Here is a 25,418-nt window from a genome sequence, read left to right on the forward strand (position 1 = left end):
CACAATACACCCACTCCAGTTTGCGCACTTTGTTTGAACAATTCACAATGCATGACAAGTGAAGGGAAAGAACAGACACTCACTACTAGTACATCACAGAAGAGATATAAACTTTAAACAAAAATCACAGGATCAAATAAAAATCTGCACTACACAATGCCTTTTAAAGGAAGACCATGTAACCTTTGAAAGAAGAGATAACATTCTTTCTCTTAAAAATGGAAAGTTGAATTCATGAGCAATAAAATCCACCTTTGCTCAGTTCAATACACTCAGGGGTTTTGCAGCTACAGCATTACTTGGTCTGGTATGACCAGTAGCTTAGGGTGGCTTCTGTTAGCCAATGTTAGCAAACATATTACTTTGTAATCAACAAAACTGAGTCAGTTTGCTGACATTATGACTCTTTTATCCCATAATTGTCACTTATTATTATTTTTTAAAGCAAGCCTTTGTAACTTTTGCAGACAGCTGCCACTATGGCCATAAGTGACAGTTATGGGATAATGCTAATGCTAAAACACTCCGTTATATTAGATATATATATAACATTAGCCACCATAAGCTACTGGTCTTATTGATGATTTCAACTTTTCATTTCTAAGAATAATGTGCTACAATTTCACGCATTAAATGCAAAATAAAAATTTCACCATCACCAACAGCATGGTTACATTTTCAAGTTAAAGGATATAAGTACAGTAGGTACCATTCAGAATTACTCTGGATTTATTCATTGTCAGTGGGATTACATTAGATGGACAAAACCCAAGAAACAAAGGATTTAACCAATCAAGAGATGGGGAAGCTCAAGAGAAACTGACATGATAGAAATGGAGGGAGAGACTGAGTGAGGGATATGGCGAATCAAAGGGAGAAGTGGCAGGTTGGGAAGGAGAGACCAACAGCATGTGAGAGGGGGGATGACAGACGAGGGAGTGAAAGCAAGAGACTGAGAGCTGGAGAGACTGAGAGATGTGAGCTATTAGTATCGGCCATCCTAATCCTGGTCCTGCATTTGTTTATGTGACCTGGAAGAGTTCCCTGACTAAATCCACAGTGCAGCTGTTCCAAGATGACACGGTCAAGGGCCTCAGGGGTGGCAACGCGAAGAAAACTACAAATTATATTACATTATCCCAAAGTATACCATGTTTTTTGATTTCCCACTAAAAGCATTCCATTAATCTTGTTGCACCAAAAAAAGAAAGAAAGTTGAAAATATTGAAAAATTGTTTTTTTCCTGAGTTGGACTCTTTGAACAGCATAGTTTGTTGAATACAGTGTTGTTGTTATGCTGTTAATTCTGAAATCTTAGATGCCGGAGCTTCCACCCAGTACTTGAATGCAGCACCTGTAGGACTTTCAACTACAATTACATGCAATGATCTGAGCACATATATTTTCTAAAACACATTAATTAGTCTGAAACCTATGGTATGCATAGGAATATGGTGGGCAGTACTGTAGAGTACACGTATAAGATGGTATATTGCATGAAAAAAAGAGTATATAAAAGAAAATCCAACCTTAAACTAGATTTGGACTGATTTAAGCTCCCATGCAGGGTACGCTCCCCATGTCCAAACCAGTCTCCTCAATGGCCTCCCCAAGAACAGCAGCTCTGTGTGCACAATGCATTCCTTAGGCTAAGTGTCCTAAGAATAAAACTTCCTCCAACCAAGAACAGCACTTTGTCATATCTGTCAAACTGCCAATCGGGGGATCCTTCCATGAAATTCATCCATAAAAGACTTACTGCTTGTCAATGGGGTCTCTGCAGTCAGGGTGGTCTCTGCAGTATCCTCATGTAGTATTCACGATTAAATTCTGGATGGACAGAAGTTTTCATGCACCGTAGGGAGTTTGCATGTATTACTTTAACGCTGAGCTACAGAATATCCATTAAGCTTCTCAGATACAACACTCTGACCCAATGACATTTGCATTCCTGTGCAATGTACGCACGCAGTGTTGATGATTTACACATCAAAACTATTCTACTGTGCTAATTTCAAGCTGCTAAATTCTTAAAACGCAAATCTAGCTTCAAGTGCATTAAAGGGCAATTTCACTAAATAATTGATCAGATAATTGTGCATGTGTTGGTCATGGTCTCTATGGAAGCACCGTGTCCCAGTAGTGCTGCTACACTAGTGGAAAGTGCCATACCTGCTCTGATCCCTCGCATTAGCTCTGCAGCAGAGAGAACTGATACAGGGTCAGTGCGGTGTCAGCTGATGTTGACATCAACTAAAAATAAACGTCAGAGGAATAGAATTATTGTGTCGGTCACACTTAATCACAGGGTCAATTCTGGACTTCTAAAAATATCACCGAAAGGGCAATTTTTAGTTCCCCAGTTCCTTCTTCCTGGCGGACTGTCACTAGATGCATCTCATGTTCTTGCTACAGGCCTTCTTTTCAGCTCACATGCACATGCAGTCATTGTTAAGAAACACTGATGCAGGACTTTATGAGTCTACCCCACGTACTGATGAGAGAAACAGGGTTAGCAATGAAAAAAAACAAACCGACTCATAAAACAAACTGGGATGTTCTCAAAGTTCAACTTTTATAGCTGTATATTGCTATAAATATACACACACGAGGGGTCTACTTTTATTGCAACAAAGAAACATGAATCCCTCTTTTTCCTCTCATTTTGGAAACTGGAATTTGGAGTCAGGACTGTTGTGTTACACACACATGCAAGTTGCTACCGAGAGTTACCAGCTGTACTGGGGCTTTGTCCCTCACTCACCCAGTTTTCATTTCTACCTGGCTCAGGGGGTGAAATGGTAGCAGTAAAGGGTGTGATAATACTCTGCTCAGCTGTTACCAGATCTGTCCAACTCCCTGTCTGGCTGTCTATTGCAGGTGATGAGGCCTGTATTCATCACTCCTCACACACACACATGCAGACAAACAGATGCACATACTGAAATTACATACTTGACAGATATGATTGTGCTCTCAGCATCAAAGTCTGTGTGCATAAAGTACTAGGATTACTGTCTCTTTCCTTTAATAATTCAAATGTATGAACTTGAATCAACCTTAAACATAGCAAGTTTGACTTATAAACCCTAAACATGAAAATAAGCTAATAGTTTTACAGGAAATAATTGTATTTCTGATGGAACGTCCATCATAAAAGGCTGTGAAGATAAAAAAAAAAAGCCCAAATACAGAAGTATGTAAATATCAACCTTTTATTGGAGTGTACAATGTAAGAGAGTTCATTATTTGTCAAGCCTCAATGATAAGGCTTGGCGTCCATAACATCTTATTTACCGAGTTACCTACAGAAGCTAACATCAGCGAAAAACATGGCTAGGTTTTTCCCAAAAAAGTATCTTGATATTCGACAAAAGAGGTCAGTTCTTACACCAAACAAGTGGCAATTTGTCTCTCAAAGACAGAATTTAAAGAGGACACCAACATTCCTGTTTTGCAGTGAAAAAAAACAAACAACGGAGTTTTAAACCATTTTGACATGTCATGGTGTTATTTTTACTGGATATTTGTTACACTGTGGTAAAGACCACAAAGTCTTTAAATCACCCACAACATGTTAGCAATATTAGCACTCTACTTGTTAGCATGTGCAAAATTAGCATCCTTTGTTCTGGAATGCTACTGTAAATGGTAAATTCTTAGGTCTATCCACTGAGCGCTATGCAGCTAACTAGCTTGTCAATGATGGTAATATTACAAGATGTTCTTTATTTAAAGGACAATACTTTTAATTAGTCACATTTAACATCTTGACCTGCCATGGTGTTAATTTAATGCCAATATACTTTTGGGAAATAAGTTGAAATCCAGCTGAATGACTTTCCCATATCAGTCCATGCCCCAATTTACAAAAATGATTGAACATGGGACCTACTGTAGAGCTAACATGGCTGCCATAGAGAAACCCTGGAAGGCCAAGCTTTTAAAGGAAAAAAGGGTTAGCAGTTAGCGGCTCTTGTGCCCTTCAATGCAAAGATTTAAAGCAAGACTGTAACTTTTGAAAGAACATTTTTCCTCTAACAAATGAAACGTTGAATACATAGTGATAAAATGCTAAATTCCATACACTTGATGCTACAGCTTTTTGTGGTCTGGTATGACCAGTTAGCATATGCAGGCTAATTTCAGCAAACATTAGATACATATTGCTTTACGACAGACATTATTTTTCTGCATTTGTGCCACCGAGTAGGTTTTAGCATTTTTCCATAATTGTCACTTTTGGCTGCGGTAGCTAGCTGCTGTTTAGCAAGTTGCAGTCTTGCTTTAAAGAGAGACACAGATCTACTCTGGTTGGTTAGCAAGTGATGCATAAGGATAGAGACTCCACATTAGGCCATGATGTCAGAACTGCTGAAATAACAGCTACAAATGGGTTACTTTCTCTAACTACTAAGCAGATTTTTAAAACTTTTATAACTGATGTAACAATTTGGCATTTAGACAAATCCGCCTTTAAATAACATTTCCCATTGATTTTTTCTATGCGTTTATTTAGTTTGCCGGCACCTTGCTTTTTGGTCTCTGTAGGGAATAATTAACCACTGTCAATTCCTATATTACACCTCATGTTTTCCTATAGTCAAGAAAATGCTGATACTTGTTTGAAAAAATGAATCTGGTGTGTCTCTCTATACTGTGTCAACACGTAGTGTCTACAACAGGAAGGACATTACTTTAGCCCCGCCATTTCTGTACAGTAACTTAGCATATGGACCCATTATGAGCATCAGGCATGTAAAACTAAAATGTCTTTATTTCTCAAGCTTTACATGATGAATAACCTGATTCCGACAAACAGGCATTTATTAATACTCTGCTTGCTACTGTAAAAAAAAGAAAAAGATTTTTGTTTAAAAAAAAAAAAAGCATGATTTCAACTGAATCTGTATTGTGGCAGCGACCCAAAAAAAAAAAGTTCACAACAGATAGCCAGCCATAATGCTGTGGGCTACCTCCATGCGTATGTAGTGTGGTGGATTAACGGTTAAAATGCTTAATGTCCAAGTGTATGTTGCCTCATTACTTAAAGCATATGTATGTTCCATAATGATACAGACCTGAAAATGTCCTGTATTCATGCAGCGAGTCTCCTCTTTCAATCTGTGCAAAAATATAACAAGACTCAAACTCTGGAGCAAATTTACAGTCGACAGAAAAATGAAGCTAAATATTCCAAAAAGAGCATTTTCCTTTTTTTCTTCTTTGTTTTAAGAAAATATGAGTGCTAAACTAGGATCATTTGAATAAGTAAAAATAAACTAGGGTGCAATAGGGTATGAAAATAGTTAATTTTCTTTGTCCTCCGAACAATGATGACACGATTGATGAAGGATTTGTGGCAACTTATTTTGTAAGCCCTCCCCCCTCAATCACTGCCCAAAAACAAAAAACAAACAGTCAACGCTAAGGTTCAAGAGACAACTTGATGTAAAATTGCACACGTTAATAAGGGAACATGGAAGAGTGACATGGAGAGAACATGTGTGATGGGCTGCAGCAATGCAGCAGATATGAAGGATGGCTGAGTGACAGATGGAGGCGACAAACGTCGAATAGTCAGGGAGGTGAGGGGGAGGAGGAGGAGATGCGTAGAGATGGAAAAAGAAGAACGTAGTTAAAAGGAGACATGTGACATATTGCTATCAAGAGACAGAGATGGAGCCAACAGAGACAGACGTGACGAAGATAAAGAAACGACAACCTAAGATATGAGAGTGACAAACATATTACAGATTAAATGAGGTATTGCACAGATTAATAAAAAAAGCGTAAAGGCAACAAAAATATACAGCAAATCAATAGAACATTTACATTTAGAATTTTGAAATTAAAGATTTCTTTTTAGAAAGACAAGAACAATTTTAGTGTCAGAATACTCCAGGGGGCTTTGGGGGAGGCGAGAAAACAAAAAAAGAAACTAAATATCGCTAGTCCTCCCATTCATCATCGTCCTCAAAGTCCTCATCCTCTTCATCGTCATCATCCTCATCTGTGGAAGAAAAGAAGAGATTAACATGAAGTCTGCTGAAACATGTGATGTTACTACAGGTGATGAGATAACGAAAAAACACTAAAGGATGATTCAAGTGCTTCCTTTTCCAGTTAAAATGAGCATGTTTTTGTGAAAAGTTTGCTCCACTGCGAGGCTCATGATGAAAGAAAAAAAAAAGGAATCACAAGGTTGTTCGAGACTGAAGAGGAAGTTGTGGGAGTCTCATTTATATTTTAGTGACAGTCATCTGACTTGTAGTAAATGACGCAAAGTCTGAGTGACTGGTGTCAAACTGCTCCATTTTGTAAGGTGGGGGTAAGAGGGTTAGCATCTCAAAGCACCTGTGCAGCATAACTCAAGCCCCCAGGATCCACTCAGATTTATTGTCAAGTAAACCCCGTCTACAAAATCCTCTCATAGCTGCCTTTAGCTCAGTCATTGAGCCCTTAAGTCTCTAAAGTCCAAATAACTGCAAAGTGGTTTGTAATACAATGAGACAGAAACTGAATCTGGAATCTCCGCTTACACATATTTGACTGGCCAATACAGCAGAAAAGGTTTACCTCTTCTGATGGGGAAACCCTGCGGTTTTCCCATCAGGAACTTTCTGTATCAGCACTTATTGTAAGTTGTTTTGGGCAAAAGCATCTGCTAAATAAATGTATTGTAATGTTGAGTAAAGTAAGTTGCTCTAATAACCGCATGTAAGAATTCCTGTGGATTTCTATGGTACATGGCAGGAAGCAAGAAAGGATGATAATATTATAAGCTAGCTAAGTAGAAGGTGAACACTTTTGTGTTTGTATGTACCTGAAGAGTGAATAGCCTTGCTCCTTTTCTGCATCACCTCCATCAGGGCCCCAACGATGCCTGCCGAGGGAGCCGGGGTGGAAGGGGTTGAATCGGTATTGTCATCCCTCTGTGAAGAAGACAACATGAGCAGCCACAGTTAAAGCACAGGATGCAGATGAACACAGAGGTGACTGAGAGGTGTGTTGTGTGCGACGAATGAATGCTGACCGTTTTAAGTTGGATTCCTTGTCGGATTTGGTCCAGAAGTGCGTCTCTGCCAGTGCTGCTGGACACCGGCCTCTCTTTCTGTTCCACCTTCTTCAGCTGGGTGCCTTCTCTGATCTGACTCAGCAGTGCAGACTTTCCCCCGGATGAGGACAGACTGCCGTCCCCTCCATTAGCCTCGGTGGGCAGCGGAGGAGCAGGAGGTGGAGGGCCAGGAGGTGGGGGTGGAGGAGGGGGAGGAGGCGGTCCTCCGGTACTGGATGGAGTTGAGGATGAGGGGGGAGGAGGCGGCGGGGGAGGCGCCACAGGAATTGAGGCATGGGCTGGTGGAGGGGGAGGCGGGAGGGAGCCTCGGCTCGGAGGGGGAGGCGGTGGAGCGGACATGCCCGGTCGGGATGGAGGCGGAGGAGGGGGTGCAGAGAAGGGAGCTCTGGAGGGGGGAGGAGGTGGCGGGGCACCTCGTCCGCGGGCAGGAGGAGGGGGAGGAGGGGCTGAGCTGTGGTGTGGTGGTGGAGGAGGAGGGCCACCTCTGGATGGAGGGGGTGGAGGAGCTGGAGAGAAAAACACGTTGAAGTTAAAAGTTGCAATCATCATCATTCATCATTCAGACTTCACACTGCAGCCCGGAGAACATCCAGATTTCATTTCTTGTATCTTTTTCATTTTATCTACAAATTATTTTCATGAAGGGACGGAAGATCTGGATGATCTCAAAGGATTTCACAGCATATCTGTCAAAAATGCTCTTCAGCTTTCCATATAATCAGGCCACTGGGGGCAGCCTTCTCTTGTTAATGAAAATTGTAGCAGAATATATGCATTTGTTTTATAATATGGTGGGGGGATGTCTAACATGACGAAGCAGCCTTGTATAGCAATGCTGTTTTAAATGTCTCCAGTTGTAGTCATAATGCCGCAGCTAATGACGAACATCAAACTCAAGTACAAACAACACAGCAAAAACACTGAACTTCAGTAACTGCAAAGACCTCACACACTGTAACTGAATTCTCAGTTCTTATTACAGTCCAACTCGACATGCACGGTCCTGAGCTGTCACAGCAGGTCATGCATAGAAACCTACCACTCCACCTGGGCGGAGGACCTGGGGATAAAACCACCACACTGGTTAGGTTGTCTTAAATCACCCTTTAAAAGCGTATTTCACATGGTCAGTGTCCTGCAGAAACATGTGCATAGATCACATTTAACAACACAGTCTCACTGGCCAGGTTAGTAACATTTACTGTGAAGTTGCACCTTTTCAAAGCAAAAGTGTGGGATCTTCCCTTTTTTAATTCCCCTTTCCAATTCAGATTCTCTGTCCAAATCCCCCAATTCACTTTCACTACTATATCAGTAAAGGGCATTCCCAACGTATCGTTTCTGCCTTACCTTGTCTCCGTAGCTCATTTTTGACCGCTTCTACGCCTCCTTTCTTCTCAATGAAGTCGTAGATGACCTTCGAGGTCTCCTTGTCCTTTAGCTGAGCCTCAGAGATGCCGCACATATCAAACAGGTTCTTCAGCTCTGGGTCCAAGTTATTCAGCTGAAGAAAGACAGACAGACGAGGATGAGACATGCGTCCATTTAAAACAGGTGAGGATGAAGGTCACCACAGAAATAATCCTAATTCCAATCCCTGGAAATGGATCTGCCATGATTTACTAATTGGGTTGTGGCTAATGGGGATCTAAACAAACACATACATGAATAGTCTACCAACTGATAAAGCTGTATTTACATGAAACTTCAATTGCAACTGGTGTCCACCTCAGTGAAAAAGTCATCATTATGGATTCCTTAATTTAAAACAATATCTCGCCACAGTAACTGAGCCAGACTGGCTCCAACAGAGTGGCTTTACTGCTGCTCTCGTGTCTGCTCATGTACGAGCAGTTAAGAGTTAAGATGTGTGATGTGGTTTTTAATCTGTATTTATGAGCTTTGCAGCTCAGTGACACATTATGTGACTGACATGTTAAGAGTTGAGTTGGGATTAAAAGGGGACATTTGAAAGAGCAGGATTACCCAGTTTGACACTGGCTGATAGAAATCTATTCAAACATATCAGCTGGTTCATTCAGGAAAGGGTGAGTATGTGAGAGGCAACTTTGTGACTTTACACTCTCCTTTGTGAAGATACTTTCAGATATCACTCACAAAGTTAGCCATTATGCTGCCACCTGGTGGTGTGAAAGTAGAAAGAAAATAGTGCTCATTAACCCAGATTTGAATACAAGCCTAACACGAATTCAAGTTGACTACAGCTGCTGTGTAAAGAAAACTACAAACTTTAAAGTGCCTGATGCTCAAAAGTTTTTGGGTGGAGTTTCACTTTAAAAGGTGGGGCCGTTATGAAGTATTTAATCTACAGTATCTATGGTGTAAGGATAGAAAAGAAGAGAGACATATTTAGCCAGTAAGACTATATGATATATCTCTTGCTCATTTGTGAATCCACCCATTCGTGCTCCAGTTTTAAGCCTGAGGATTTGAGAGGTGAGCAAGCTTTTTGTTCAACTGGCGTCACCCATTCATATCAATCTAAGTCCTTGAAAGCATTAACTTATGAAACCAAATCATTGGAATTTTATCTCTTTTTCATTTGCAGACAGAGTAAGTCCTCCGACCTGCATGATCTCATACTCATCATCCAGCATTCAACATAATTACTGATGACGCTTTTTGGGAACGAGTCCATGGATTATGCAGATGCAGGTTGACTCTCTTCCCTCCAAAATCTCCTTGTGTAACCCCCCTCCTGATGACTTGGCCACACAGCTCAGCTTAATGTTTTGGAGCCGATATTAAATTTGAAAACTCTGTCCGCGAGAGGGACGTCTGACTGATAACAGAACAGAGCAGATAAACTATGGGCCAAGTTTTAATAATATCTAGAGGTCACATACTCCCAACGTGTGCAGACACACAGACGCATACGAACATCAACATTACATTCTTGTAATACACTTACATCAAAGCCTGTATTTGGATCCCATCCTACATGCCCAATGTGCCTGTGAGACAAAAAGAGAGAGCGTGAGAACAAAAAAAAACAGAAGAGAGGGTAGAAGTTATGTACAGAACATATTCCCCAAAAAGAGAATCAAAATCCTGCTAAATCCACAAAGATGCAACCCAGATGGCTCATTGGTAACCTGCAGTATCTCATAAAAGACTATGAGAGCTGCCACTGACTATTCCTGAAAGCACAGCAGAGATTTTCCTGCATTACCAATCATACTACACAATGTATAGGATTAGATTCTGAATACAGACAGCCTGGATTAATACCTCGTCACGATTCACGAGTACTTATATATGAACGAGAGGGATATAGGACCCCGGGGCAATATGTCATATGGGGAACAACAATGAACTCAAAGACCCACACCAGACCTTCACATATACAAATGTTTAATCTGTATTTCTATCTCGAGCTGCATGAAATCCCATTAGGATAGACAAACCTACTGTCTGGCAGTATAAGGGCTTTGTTAAAGGACGAATTGTTATGGCCATATAATTTTATCATGTAGTGCCACCTACAGGAAGAATGCCCTCAAAGTTTGCAGGATCACTCAGATATTTAGATTATTGCCACATTACGCAACATGGTATGATATCAAAAGATCAATACAAACATTTGAGGGAGTCGTTCACAGATGTTGTGTGCTAAATGCGGTGAAGACTGGATAAAATATGACGGACAAATGTTCAAAGATCTCTAGAAGGGGGATGACGGTGTTCATCCATCACCTGAGCTGAACCCCCACCATACTAGTGCCTGTGGCGACTCACTGGAAGTTGCTCGGTGTGCCGATGTCCGCCTTGGTCAACCTCTTCTTCTTCCCCTTGGTCTTTTTCTCCCTCTTGGGGAAGGAGGAGTGCACAATGTTGTTCACCTGAGAGTTGTTATGGTAACGCTGAACATTGCTGATCTCTGGGTTTTTGATGTCGACAGTAGCCATGGGCAGCGTTGGGCCTTAAAAATAAGAGAGACAATAAAGTTACGTCTTATATAATATAGCAGGTGGAATGCAGAGAGGACAGCAGTTTCATTAAAACAGAGACAAAACCTTTTTAAATGTTGAATACATATATCTTCTTTACATAAGAAGGGCTGCAAATGATGTGTCTGGCATAATTGTGACAATGCTGACATGTTAACTGTTCAACATGTCATTCAAAAAATAAAAAACAACTTTGGTTGAAATCCCAGCATAGGGCCAGCAGTGTTCCTTCAATTATGTAATCCATTATTTAATGGCTATTACAGACTCTGTTTGGCACAGAGAGGTCTGGTAGTTTTGTTTGGGTTTGTGGGTGTGAAAAGGGCTTATGTAATTATAGCATCATCTCATTACTGCCGCTCAGGTTATTCAAACTAAATGACAGAACTGCTTAAGACTGGAAAATGATACTAAGTAAACATTATTACCAAAGTTTACAATGCCTTTAAGATATAGAGGTTTCAATCTAAAACTTGTTCTGTCAGTTTGGTGACCTACTATCCTCTTATTCATTCTGAAGTGAGTTCACATTTACAGATGGCACATCTCAATCACTCATCCAAACTGTCAGCTTTGTAAATGGATATTTTACAGTATTTATTTGACCTTTATTTAACCAGAGAAACCTTTTTGAGACGTTAATCTAAATGACGAATCATGATAGGCAGAGGTAACAATACTCTACATTACATTCATTTTAACTGCAATAACAGAGATCACTTTTTGTGTTTCTTTAATCAATGTAAAGAATAAGATAGATGACAAAACTGAATTGGACTGGACGCAGGCGACCCAGACACACCCATGTCATAACTACACGTGGTGATATGGATTGCATACAAGCAATAACATTGACCAGACACTAACAGTAACTCCACCATACACATGCAGCCAAACAACATGGCTTTCAAATCAACAATGAGCATATTCAGTCTAGTTCTATTAGTGCAACAATTCCTACCAGTGCCTCAGCTGCAGCACATACCTTTAACACTCTCACTACAGGGGCTTTTGGGAGTTTTGCTGGGCGAAGGCGAGGCCGAGCGACTGCGTCTCCTTCTGACCCTGTCCCAAATACACCCACCATCTTTTGCTCCACAGGTGGTCACGCTGACATCGAGAAGCATTTTGCCGACCAATTTGTGAGCTCGCTCTTTGGAGCAAATGGAGAGCCGGGCGGTCGGGTCGGAGAGAGATGGGTACAGTTCGTCCTGTGGGAGAACCAGGCAGTGTAAAGACGACAGGCAGCTCCCTGGACCCAAACCTCCACCTCCACCTGCTGCTCCTCCTCCTCCTCCTCCTCCTCCTCCTCCTCCACTGCCCTCACAATTAAGTTCCTCAGAGGGGGCAGACAGGAAGGTGGTGCAGAACATCATCGTAAAAGCAGACTGGGCATGAGCAATACGGTGGGAACAAGCTCAGATGGAGACACCAAGGAAGATCCTGGTTCAAACAAGTGATTTGAATGCAGAGTTGTGGATTAGACCAGACAACCAAGTTTTGGCGCCAGACAAATCTGAGGTATTGTCTCTCAGTCAAGAAAGAAAAGGATCATCCAGGAGGTTCTCATCCCCAACAGGGAAAGACTGCTTCCCAACCCGACTTTGTAAGCAGGTAAAAAGCAAAATCCACTCGTTGTCTTGTTCCAGAATTGATTCCAGTCTTCTTAGGGAAAAGGTTTCTTCTTGGCTGAAACCTGAAAGCCAAGATGATGCCAAAGGTTTCCAAAACACCAGCGCAGAAAATAAGCCAACTTGTGACGGACTTGGTGCAACAGTCTGAGTTTACTGAATTAATATCCTTGTCAGACATCTGGTGGAGTTTACACGCATACTGTCTGAGCTGTGAAGGCAGACATCCAGCAATGCCATCAGAAGGGAGAAGAGCCGGCCAACACTTAGCCAGCCAAAATTTACTCTTCCTCTTGCATTCCTTCCATTACAGTAACAGTTTTCTTCTATGCAAATTGTTCAACAAATTTGCATTTCCCTGCTTTATCTGTCCGCCTGAGGTCTGCATATTTTGTTTCTACTTTGCAATCGTTTTCTATTCCCGTGACTTTCCATCACAGCAGGGCGCACTGTAATCTCTGATTGGCTCGCTGTGATCCTTTCTCCACCCACCTCCCTCTACCATCTCCTCCCTCTCCCCGCAAAACACACAAATGGATCTAATCCCAGCAAATTATTCTGGATTTAGTGCTGGACTTTACGTAACCATTAAAATCCATCCATGCATAATCCCACGTTAATCTCAGTGGTTTCTGATGCAAGATGAAACTGCAGGGTGAGAGACAAGGCGAGAAAGGCAGCACAATAGAGGAATAAAGAGAGAGAAAAGAGGAAAATGAAGACCAAATGAGGACAAATGATGAGATGGGGAGGGCTGGAAAAAGCAAGACTCAGACTGGAGATGAAAGACAGTAACAGAGCTATGATGCGGTAATGGGAAGTGAGACAGGTGGAGACGGAGAGAGGATATTCCTGTGGGAAGACGAGGACGACTTTGAATGAACTGATTCACACACAAGATGCATGGTTTCAGTTTCTGAATGACGAATCAAAGGTCGAAACTGACAAACATTTATGCATGACGGCATAATTGGGTGCAGGTAAATGGAACAAATTCCTTTTAGATAACGCTGTCCTTTCCAGTGCGGGTGGATCTCAGAAGAGAATACCACCGCAAAGTCAAAAGTCCTTAATAAAGACAACCATTAGCCCAAAGGTTTACTGTATAGCTCTGAGTTACTTGGTGGTTTAGATACCATGTATGACCATATGCGGCATCTGGCCACACATGACCCAGAGTAAAGCGTCCACAGGCCCTGCTCTGAATATGAGCATCAGCTAAATGAGTAAATGTGTCATGTGAGAGGTGCACGGCTGCATGCACACACACAGATATAATAATAAGCCAGCTGGGTCAAATCATGCTGTCTGTCAGTCCAAAACGGGTTCCTTCCTGTGTAAAACTAAGCTGTGTGTCTTACGCCGTATGTCCAAAAACAAATGCGTGCATATCCACAAATGTATTCCATCTGTTTAGTCATCAGACCATACGGGGGCCAGGTCATGAAGGCCATGTAGTTCACGGATCAAGACTCTACTACAGGGCATTGTAACATTATATTAGACTGTATGTAAACACATTGTAATGGTATTATGATCATGTGCTTTCTTTTCTTCCAGATTCCTTCACAATTCCATCGATATATGCTGACTGAAAAATTCTACACAACAAAACTAATATTTCTTAGACGTTCACAACCCTGCAGTAGTGGATTTATAAGCAATATGTAAATGAAGCTGTTTGTGTCTACAACTGGACAACCTGTTGAGTTTTTTTTTTATGTTGTTTTAGAAACACACTGCAGTAAAGAATAGAGTGAGACGGAGGACAGTAAGCAGAAAAGCTGTGTCCCATTTCCAAACTACATAGTACTTCCATTATACACTATGTACTACATACTACTTGTCATAGTATGCTGGTTTTGCAGTTAGGATACAGCAAACTTTACCGTTTTGTAATAACAGGAAATATCACAAGACATTTCCTACATAGAATATGAAATGCTATGTACATAGTACATAAGTACATACAGTCTTGTGTTGTTGCCAAGTAACACAAAAATCTGAATGATCCTGAAACGCCACCCATCTGACATAACAAACGGACAGATGCTGCCAATACCATCAGACACAGGTCTGACTCTGCTGTCACACTTCTCTTCTGTTTTATTCTGAACTTATCGACAGGAAACAGTGGAGGACATACCATTTGGAGGGTCGCGTCTCTTCTCTGTGAACACACAGACAAATGAAATCATTACAATCCTGTGCTAAGTAGTAGGTCGTGTTAGTGAGAGGCGAAGATGTGTGAGCGCAGACGCACAAAGAGAAGAGAGTTTATTGGTTTTTAAAAGCAGGGCTCGGCGGGATTGTGCATGTGCTGCACAGAATGGAAAGTTATTTGGGAAAATTGCCAAGCAAAGTGTTTTGTTAGTGTGTTTAGGAAACATAAATCAGACATCCTTATACACACACACAACAGCTAATATTATGTCCATACATAAATTCAGTGTTGCAAAACACTATAAACTCTGTAGTAGACAATACATGTCTCTCTTTCTCTCTCACTTAGTACTATAAAGAATATAAACACTATACATTAATGACATGAACACACACACTTCAAAATGATGATGGCTTGAGTTTTCCAATGCCTGACGGTCAAACAAAAGAAGCCTTGTAGATAAGGAAAGGAAAGCACCCGATGCAAAGGGCTGAGGGGGAAAGATGAAAGAACGATGCACTTGAGGGGTCAGGAAATGACCGCAGAAGAGGAAGAAGGAAGACGGACGATCTTAATCAAGCAAGTGATGATAAAAGTTAAGGACTGAGTGACAATAATAAGTTAAAGAATGAATCTGTGCGACTTTGCATAAACGGTGAGTTTCAATTGAATCCTCTGTTCGGATGAACACAAACATTCCCGGCTCATTTTCTCAGATAGATAAGATAAGATAAGATAAGATAAGATAGACGTGATAATGCACAACAACATTTTGTAAAAATTGCCTTCCAGTTCAGCACTCCACCAGTCTAATTGTTGGTGCTGGATGAAAACCATGTCAATGTTAAGCACAAAATAATAAATGTTTCTTTTGTGTATCATTTCAATAAATAAAAAACATTTTATGGGCAAAATGGTAATAAAAGTCCCATCATACAAATCACCATGTTCAATTCATGACCTGCTTACTCTGGAAATATTATGCCCATGAGGGAAGAAGTCCTTCTCACAGCTGATCATTAATTTATTTTGCTCATTCTAACCTTAAACTGTAGTGCCCCCCTTGGGCCAGTCAGCATATTTGCTAAACCCCAGAGAGCAGTGTCGTGACGCATCTCTGAGGTTTTGCTGAAAAATTCATCATAAATATTTGAAAGAAAACTGATCCAGAGTCGTCATCCTGACTGTAAGACGTTTCTGTGACAACTGTCTGAAAGGCTTTCTCGCAACACCAAAACAGAGTATTTCATAAAGATAACCTTTACGAATAGTGAACAAACAGATTACAGTTTGTAGACTGTATGTTTGAAAATGGTGATATGTGTTATCAAAGGTTCTAACAACTGGGAAGAGATTTCAGAAGAGGAGAAGAAGAAGATCAAATGGAATAGTGAACAGACTCAGGCAAAAAAATCCATAACCATTTTCAATACATGACACTATGGTGAAGGACAGGTTTAAATGGACTAAACATTTCACAGCTCGCCTGCGTCCCAGCTGGAATATTGCATGGAAGCATCAGTCTAGTGCCTCTGAACCAATTTGGTTCACGTATTGAAATCTAGAACTTTTTTGCCCAGTTCTGTGTAAAGAGTGACAAGTTTAGAAATGAATTTGATCTTGTGCTCACACTAGTCAAGCCAGTCAGATCATTTCAAGCCAAAACCTATTTTTGCACCTTTTATAAAAGACACACAAAGCAAAGTAAAGTGGTTTGACTTGAAATAAGCTCATTTTGAACACAAGCTAAACATTTCCAAAACATGTCATTTTTTCCAGTGAGTTAGGTCAGTAGGTAAGTCGGCAGCAGCAGTAAGTTGGTACCAGTTTTCCTCTGTCTTCTCCCTATTAGCTCTGTCACATGGCCACGGAAACGCTTGGTCTCCTCCTCACTGGCAAAGTTCAGACCCACTTGGCATGTCTGTAAACACGCACAAAACACAACAGAAATGTGTAAAAATTCAATACAAATACAACTTATTTCCAATAAGTTAGTGTCAACTAACTACCTAACTCATTCCCATGATTGCATTTCCAAACCTCTCTCCATGATGTGTGTACAGTGAACAGTCCCAGCCTTATCACCACAATCAGCAGTCCCACATACCTCATGGTCTGCTGGAGTCTGAGCCACTGTACCCACCAGCTAAGATGTTTGCTCCTCAAAGAAAGGCATCTTGTCATCAACATCAAATGCTTTGGATGTGATGTAAAGCTATCAACAATGTTGTTTTACATGACGGGAATAGACGTCACAATGTCTTTTGGGAGGCAAACCCTGAAGGTTGGCTCACGCATGCTTCTCATGGCAGTTTTCCAATATAATTTCTGGATTGAAGCAATCAGTGCCTTTTTTCTCAAATGTAATAATCAATGAAAATGTCTCTGATGTAAACACAGAGGCAGAGTTATTTCCCCCTCTGTAGCTGCATTTTCATGAATAAATGAAAATGATCAACAAATAAAAATGAGAAAGAACGAAGAAGAAAAAAAGTACTTCTCTGTGACCAAAAGTGGGTGCTGACCTAGAATACTGAGGATCAGAAATAAAAAGAGAAACGTGAAAAGCTATCGAGAGGAAAACTCACATCTCCAGCGAATGTGATGAAGTAAGGTCTGGGGAGGTAGATGCTGAAGTTGTTGTACAGCTCCTGTTCAAACGTAATCTTACCATCCTGTGGAAACAAAACACAAAGAGCAGGGTCAATGAAGAATATGAATTAGGTTTCAGTTTGTATGACAGTGAATTCTGTGGGATGTCTGTTCATTTAAGCTCTATAGCATTCACCTGTGTGGCCATAAAAATATATGGTTGTCTTGAATATCACATGGTGGTACACCGCCACTGGATATTAATGGTGGTGAGCTTCATCATCTGCCAGCTACTACAGTCATTAACCACAATGATGTAATCATCAATGTGCAAAACCGCTTCTCTCTGCTTTGTATGTACTTACCTTGATGTCTAAGACCCTGATGAAGTAGGATCGTTGGGGGTTGTCTTTGACCAGACAGGCCACCCCGCAGCATCTCTTGTTCCAGCTGGAGTTCCTATCTGCTGTGTACACCTGGACCACTGCTGAAGACAACGTCTGCAGGGAGTGGGAGAGAGAGAGAGAGAGAGAGAGAGAGAGAGAGAGAGAGAGAGAGAGAGAGAGAGAGAGAGAGAGAGAGAGAGAGAGAGAGAGAGAGAGAGAGAGAGAGAGAGAGAGAGAGAGAGAGAGAGAGAGAGAGAGAGAGAGAGAGAGAGAGTGTGTCACACTTAACCTGTGTTGCTTAATGGATAATACATAAGCAGTGCGTGTTTTGTTGCCATGTAACTGTATCTCACAAGGGTTTTAAGCCAGCACACCAGAAGATGGTGATAAAAATAAAATGCATGCTGTACAAGCAGAATATAAACTGAGTGATTCCTATAAATTAACTGATCACAACTTCCAATGTCTTGCAGAAACTGGACTCATTGTGCATCTAACAACTCTCCTACCATGACAAATGATAGTTGTAGCAACATGCTGTGTGCCTTCCAGCTGCACTTTCAACTTTTTACAATATTTGCATTTGCTGAATAAAAAACTACTTCACTGATGGTGGAATTATTTAAGTGTTTGATGGGCAGCATGAAAGTATAACGACATAACCACAGACTGAGTGACAGGGTGACAGTGACTCTGTGGGGGTCAAGTCGCTCTGCCCAGCAGTTGTCAGAAAAGTGTCCATCAATGCCAAATGCCTGATGAGTAGCACAGAAATGTTACTATGAATAGAGACACATCTGCTAAGTTGAATGAAAGCAGTGGGAGTAAGTGAGACTAGAGAGATGAGATAGGTCGTTCACATGAACCAAAATTAATTTGGTCCCTATATTGTGTCCCTGTAGGAACAAATTTGTTTTAAAAGACATTTTATTTTGTTTGACACTGGTGACAGCAAGTGTGCACCGAGGATACATACCACCCTATACTATGGGTGCAAGCTGGGTTTACTCTGGTTATGCATTAAGAACACTGCAAGCATCTGAGCATCTCCTGATGTCTAAAATCCCTGAAGGATCCAAGCTATATTAAGGCTGAGCCTCAACCCTCAAGATGTTCAAAGTTTGAGACTCATTATCAGCCAAGAAAGGCAACGGCAGTCAGTCTGAGACTAAACTGCTTAATGATATACACATACACACTGAGGAGCACACCTGTAGCGTGCACACATCCATGATCATAAGACCAGATCAGACTCCCACAGGTTTTACAGGTTGCTGCAGGGATGTTTTCACACCGAGGGGTCCAGGTTCACAGTCATTACCACACAGATGAAAGCAGGAGCATCAACAAGGGAAATGCCTGGTGATCTTTCTGGGCCTTTTCAACTCAACAGTTCCAGGAATTACTGCACACTTCAAGACATACACAGCCCTCGTGTTGTTTTTTGTAATTTAGTGTTAAGTGTTTGTTTAAATTAAGCAGATGCGCAGAAGCAGAAAAGGAATATTAAAAATGCCAGCAAGACACCTGTTTCCAAAGCAGAGAGGATCTGCTCCCACACGTTTGTCTCTTTTCATCTTGCTCGTTTTCAGACTGCTTAAGAAAATCAGCAGCAGTTGAGCTGTAGTTTAAACATCAACTTTAGAGATATTCCTGTCCCTAATCCTAATATTGATACTAGCAGCAACCAGTGTTTGCCTACAATATGAATGAATACTGCACACAACTTGTAGCAATCTCAAGGCTTGTGTTTTACTAGCCAGCAAACTCCACCGCGATAGTTCCTGGAACCATCTGAAAGCATTACCTCAGGAGCAGGTACTGCCTGAGAGAAGGAACAACGATCCAGAAACCAAAACTGAATCTAAGCTCCTGCGGTCAAAATGCAGGTAAAGTTCCTGCAAGGGGAAGGCTTGTCTTAGTGGCTAATGTAGCCACGTTACATGACTAACGTTAACACCGCCAACATGAAATACCAGAACAACACGTGCACATGCAGAGGAACAGTTATATCACAGTGATGATTTGTGAATCAGAGTATAACCTCGCAGCATGAATGACACTGCAGAACATATCAGCCAATCAGTGTGCTCTCCCACAACCTTAGCTGCATTCATCAATGTTATGGATATTGATTTCAATAATTAATATTTGGTTTGATTTCTTTTGTTCATCTGTTGCCTAACAATACATGATTTGTATAATCTAAGTAGGTTTAAATATGCTTTCATTTTTCTCCCACCTCTGCTCCAACTCCAGACTTTAAAAGGTATTTGTCTTTCAGCACTGCACGGAGACGATATTTTCATTCATGTTTATACAAACGTTCAGTCTCTTGGCAGCATTACAGCTCTTGATTGTTTGGATTTGGGTCAGAAATATCTAAGATCAAAATAATAATGTGAATTCAGATATATGATGGAATTTCTGCAGCAACTGTAATGGTGTCCAGGCTCTGAGGCCCTGGGGTGTCATCTGCTCATGGAGCGCTGATTGTTCCTGACAGGGCCAAAGGCTGCAGGAAGTGGAGCTCTGTCTATGGCATCATCAAAGCCCGACAAAAACACTCGCTCACTCTTAAATACACTCTCTCGCTCTATCAAATAAATTCTCTCTCTTACGCACTTGTTCTCAAACACACTCATCTACATTGTTTTCTACATTTTTCTGCTACAGTGATGAAGCTCATCACCTGTCCCGCATGCAGACTGCAGAAACAGAGCGAGGAGACTACAAAGCACCACACTTAATCAATATAATGCTGGACTCTCTGAAAGCTACAGCAATGTACCTTAACCTTTCTATATTTTAAGGCCTTCGTGACTCATGGAGCCATCTTAACTGTAATTTACATGCACAAGAAGAAGTTAATGCTAATTTGCGCAGGTCAAACCAAAAGGAAAAAATATCTGGGGTAAGATTTTGTGATTTAATGTTTCACTTATTAATACTAATAATGAGATGAACCAAGTGGAAAAGAATGAATTGACCAAATGTTGGAGAAAAAAAATCCTCCTGTGTTTGAATGTGAAAACACAACTTCTGAAGGTGAATCATTAACTCTTTATTTACGGTGTGGTAGCTGTGTCCAAAGTCATAAAGTTGTAATAATTTATTATATGAGGACAACATTAATAGTTAGATGTGAGTACAACACAGAAATTTTTTTAATATATGTTCATACTCAATATTTGGTAAAAGCCAGACAAACAATGAGGCCCGATTGTGAATGGAATATTTGTGAAACGAGGAGGGTAGCAATTTCTGTCTCTGTGCAGCTATATTTGAAATGTTTTAGTTTTATTCTGATTGTATTAAAAAGAGTCATTGAGGTTCTGTTTGCAAAAACTGCTCTCTTCTGTCCTTCTTGTTTTCTGCAGAAGCAAACTATAGTTGATATTCTCATCTGAATGTCGTCCATCAGCCATTTGGTCAAGCTGTTCCATATTGGCACATATTAGACATCATAACACCTCTTCACAAGATCTTCTGGAGAGGAAGCGAGTGAAAGGTGGTGAAAAGATGGGAAGGAGTGGGAAGAAACAGAAGACGCAGAAAGGCAGTGTTGGGGGAAAAAAAGGGGAGAAAAGGAGAGTGAAAGGAGGGAAGTGAAGTACAGTAAGAGAAATAATCATTGAAGGAAGAGATGCAAAACAGGCCAGAAGAAGGGCTGAAGGAACATGAGAAATATGAATGGCAGACAAGGGGGGATAGGAGTGGATGACATAAAAGGAGTAAGGTGAGACTAAAAAGGAGAAAGGAAGGAGAGAAATTTAGAAAAGGGGGTGAAGTGGAGAAAAAGAGGAGTCATGTTCCACTTCTCCTGCACAAATCACCAGAGGAGGCCGACCACGGGACTTCCTGTAGGACAGGACTGCTGATCAGGCAGTCTGCTCACACACACACACACACACACACACACACACACACACACACACACACACACACACACACACACACACACACACACACACACACACACACACACACAGCGTGAATTGGACCCCTTCCACCTTTTGCCCAGTCAGACAGTGTTGCTGATGGTGACAGCAGAAGGAATACCAATGAGTACAACCGATGAGTAAGACCACTGTGTATGTACCTGTTTGCGTCTCTCTTTCGCTTCATGCATGTGTGTGGCTGCATTGTTCAGACAAGAAGAATGCAGCCTGAAAGACTTGCATGATTTCTCCAAGTAGTTTTACATTGACAGAAAGTCTCGTTACTGTTGACTCTCACAACATTCAACTCATCAAACTGATCTTGTAAGTCGTACATGTCACGTGTTTTCTGTACATACTTTTGTTGCAAAAGAGTGCTACTTGCCCCACAGGTTAACCTTTGGAGGAATACAAGATTCAAGTGATATCTGATCTCACAAATAAACAACAGTGTCTCTAAAAATAACACACACATCACAATATAGCAAAGAAAAATAATTAATTAAAAAATTTCTTAATGATTTGAATGAACAACTTGCCTCGTCATAGGGTCACGGAATCTTTTTTTGGCAATAGAAAGTAACTGTCAAAGCAACACGCAGAAAAAGATGGTCACAGAATAAAAAAAAACATGTTGTGTGGGCAATTTTATTTCTGTTATTAGACTCTCAAAGAAATGCTGTGCAAAAAGGTTGCCCTTTGAATCACTGTTAGATATAAAATCTCAATACTGCCAAGCCCCCGAGACTACAAGCAGACAAGCTCTGCTACTTTCAAAGACTTAACTAGTATATAAACAAGCCTTTTACAGCTACAGTAAATCAAGTCTGATTAAGTTCCAACAACAGGCTGAGAAGACAAAACTAAGAAAAAGTAAAGGTGACTCTGAGATTCTTACATTTACTGCATAATAAGTACATTACATAATGCTCAATCACTCAGTCAGCCACTAAATCACTGGTGGGCATTCTAATTAAATTGGTCAGGGAGACACACAATGTCTGTCTCTTCCAATATCCCTCTTACACACACACAGTTTGTCTCTCCCTAACTCTCTCTGCATGCAAAGACGTGTACAGACACACCAGAGCGTAGGACTGTGAGGAATGTTACTGATTCCACGTCTCTGTCACATGCTGAGTGACACAATTGCCAGAATGCCATCATCACTGAGTTTTTAAAACAGGTTACATAGGTGCAGGAAGACACGCCTAAGAAACCTGTGTGTGATTCAAGTACAGGAGGAGGCGGGACATCCCACCATGTGACCACATACAGGACTGACATACTGGGTCATGGAACAGGAAATGTAGCCTGCAAACACACACAGGCACCTCATACACCAAGAACATGACTGGTTCACCGCAATGACGTGAGCTCTACTGACTCAAAAAGGAAGAGCCATTTCTCTGTGCCACCAGCACATCACCTTTACTTTACATGATTAAAGGAAGCTATGATCACTATGGGGAAGTAACCTGAGAATAGGCCACGTGAAAGATATTTGTACACTTTTGTCTCACCTGATTGTTAAATGCACCTTTTCTCAGACTAACTCATATCTACAGAGCCAATTGTGATACACCAAAAACATAACACAGTTATCAATCCGACACCTTGACTTTACAACACATCTTATCTGTAAAGGCTATCAATGGTAGGTGGTGTTGCAAAATTCTTTCCGTCTGATATCACTGGGTGACATTTGCAAGGCACTATGTCAAAGCTACTAAGCAACTACGGTCAGGGGAATATACAGTTTTCAAAATCAGACAGAAAAGCCAAGATTGTTTTTCTTAGGCCTTCTGCTGGGATATGAGACACACACATCTTGTTGAGGAAATAAGCTGATGTAGCAGCAACCCTCATTGCTGAGAGTAATATCAACCAACTTTACAGTGGGAGACTTGCAGGTGCATTACCACCTTAAAAGATGGAAACATTTATTGACCGCAACATTCATTAAGTGACACAAACGGTCACAATTGTTCTGCTGGCCTCAAGATACACTGCGGAGGCAACCACTTATGCCACAGTCAGAAATACTTTATTAGTGCTCATCAGAATATGCATCTGCATGTGCATTATTATATTAAGTCTACATACTTTTCAGTTCAACGCCCTGTTTCATTTGATAATCTAACTACGAGCTAACAGCTAGCAATATTTGACTTTGGTGAGCAAGGCAAACATTCTTTGCTCTGATGCTTTAAATATTAGTTTTACCTGCGGAAATTGTTTAAATGGTTGATAAATATTCAGATGTACCAGCCAGTGGGGATGGTTGACTAATGAGAAAATAACAAAAAAAACCTGTCCTACAAGATCATAAAGACGAATAAAGCAAACATATAGAAGAAATGTGGGAATGAACTGTGTTGAGTGATGGTGTTAATGCAGCTGCAAATGTCTTCCTTAAAATGTAGTTACAGTGTGTTGGGTATGGGGCTTGCTACAGACAGCGTGCACAAGGAGGACATAAAAATGAGTCAGCTGAATGCAAAACGTGTTACGTAATATCAGACTATCTCACAATATTGAGTCGTGACATTGCACTATTGGTCTTGACTGCAGTCACACTGGTACAGCAGGCTACTCCCAGCTGCCTTCTCGTCAGATTTTGTGACTGGCAAGTCTTGCATATGGAGGACTGTAAGCTAGTCAGTGCTGTCCTCAGCCAAGCCTGGTCGACACATTCTTCTCGGTGGACACACTTCCCGAAAACAACCAAGGTTCAGCTTTGTTATGTAATGCCAGTGCAAAATCATTGCTTTGCCCTGCTTTCCGCTGATGGCTTTCACAGCTCCAAACCCCCGACTGTTAACTCCACTGTGCCAGTGCTAGGCTTGGTGCGTTTAGGCTTGGTGCGTTTAGGCTCGGTGACAGCGGAATTTCGGACTTCCCTGGGTGATTTCAGGTGTGTCAAGCTTTAAGTTAAAGGCGTACCAACGGAGGCCTAGGGCTGGAATGAAACTTGCTGTTTGCCCAAATGTCACCGTCCCAAGCGGGACGTTTAACACAGTCGCTCGCCCCCAGCCCTCCCTCGTCGTCTCTGCTGTCAAGACAAACCTCTTCAGTTAGAAGTCTCAAATGTTTCCCAGGCAAAACACACACGCTACCGAAATCACAACATAAAACTGTAGGCCACAAACACACCGTTACACCTCATAGCTAGCCTTATCTCCCGTCTCGGGACAGGAAACACGGTGCAAGTTAGCTGTATTAGCTTTTTTTCTTAGCCAGCTATCATACAACAATTTGATGGAAAAAACTTACGATGCATTTCCTGCCAAGGTGGTTGAAAAGGCATTCATTTTCCTGCGGTGTCAGTAGTAACGACCCGACATTAGATTGCCGCCGTTGCGGCGGATGTCCACTCATTATTGGTGATCAATTTATAAAGTATGCACCGACTGTAACTCGTTATATGGGATCCAAAAAGATACATAAACAATCCCTCGGTCATCCGTGGCCTTCCTCCGACCCCCTCACACCGGTTCTGTTTCTCCCGGTGGTCCGCAAGACTGGGGTGCCAAATAATGTATGCCGCTTAATAATGCAATGCGACGTCCCGCTCCTCTTTAAAATAAGGTCAAAACTGCAGCGAGTGGGCGAAGACGGAAAACGCTAAAAACTTTCCTGGGAAGTCCAGCCG

The 25,418-nt window shown here is 41.3% G+C and overlaps 1 protein-coding gene across 1 annotated transcript; it reads right to left on the reverse strand.

The window, feature by feature from the left end:
* Window positions 1-3,199: 3,199 nt before the first annotated feature.
* Window positions 3,200-25,348, reverse strand: waslb (WASP like actin nucleation promoting factor b). Its single transcript, XM_070929133.1, has 11 exons — window positions 25,040-25,348; window positions 17,802-17,936; window positions 17,433-17,519; window positions 16,669-16,765; window positions 14,827-14,850; window positions 10,838-11,021; window positions 10,011-10,053; window positions 8,429-8,582; window positions 7,037-7,584; window positions 6,827-6,935; window positions 3,200-6,013 (listed from the first exon to the last, which is right to left on the reverse strand). The coding sequence occupies exons 1-11, from the start codon at window positions 25,142-25,144 to the stop codon at window positions 5,952-5,954; spliced, it is 1,548 nt and encodes a 515-aa protein (XP_070785234.1). The 5' UTR covers window positions 25,145-25,348; the 3' UTR covers window positions 3,200-5,951.
* Window positions 25,349-25,418: the final 70 nt, after the last annotated feature.

The sequence above is a fragment of the Enoplosus armatus genome, chromosome 22 (assembly GCF_043641665.1).
Source record: "Enoplosus armatus isolate fEnoArm2 chromosome 22, fEnoArm2.hap1, whole genome shotgun sequence".
NCBI classification, from domain to species: domain Eukaryota; kingdom Metazoa; phylum Chordata; class Actinopteri; order Centrarchiformes; family Enoplosidae; genus Enoplosus; species Enoplosus armatus.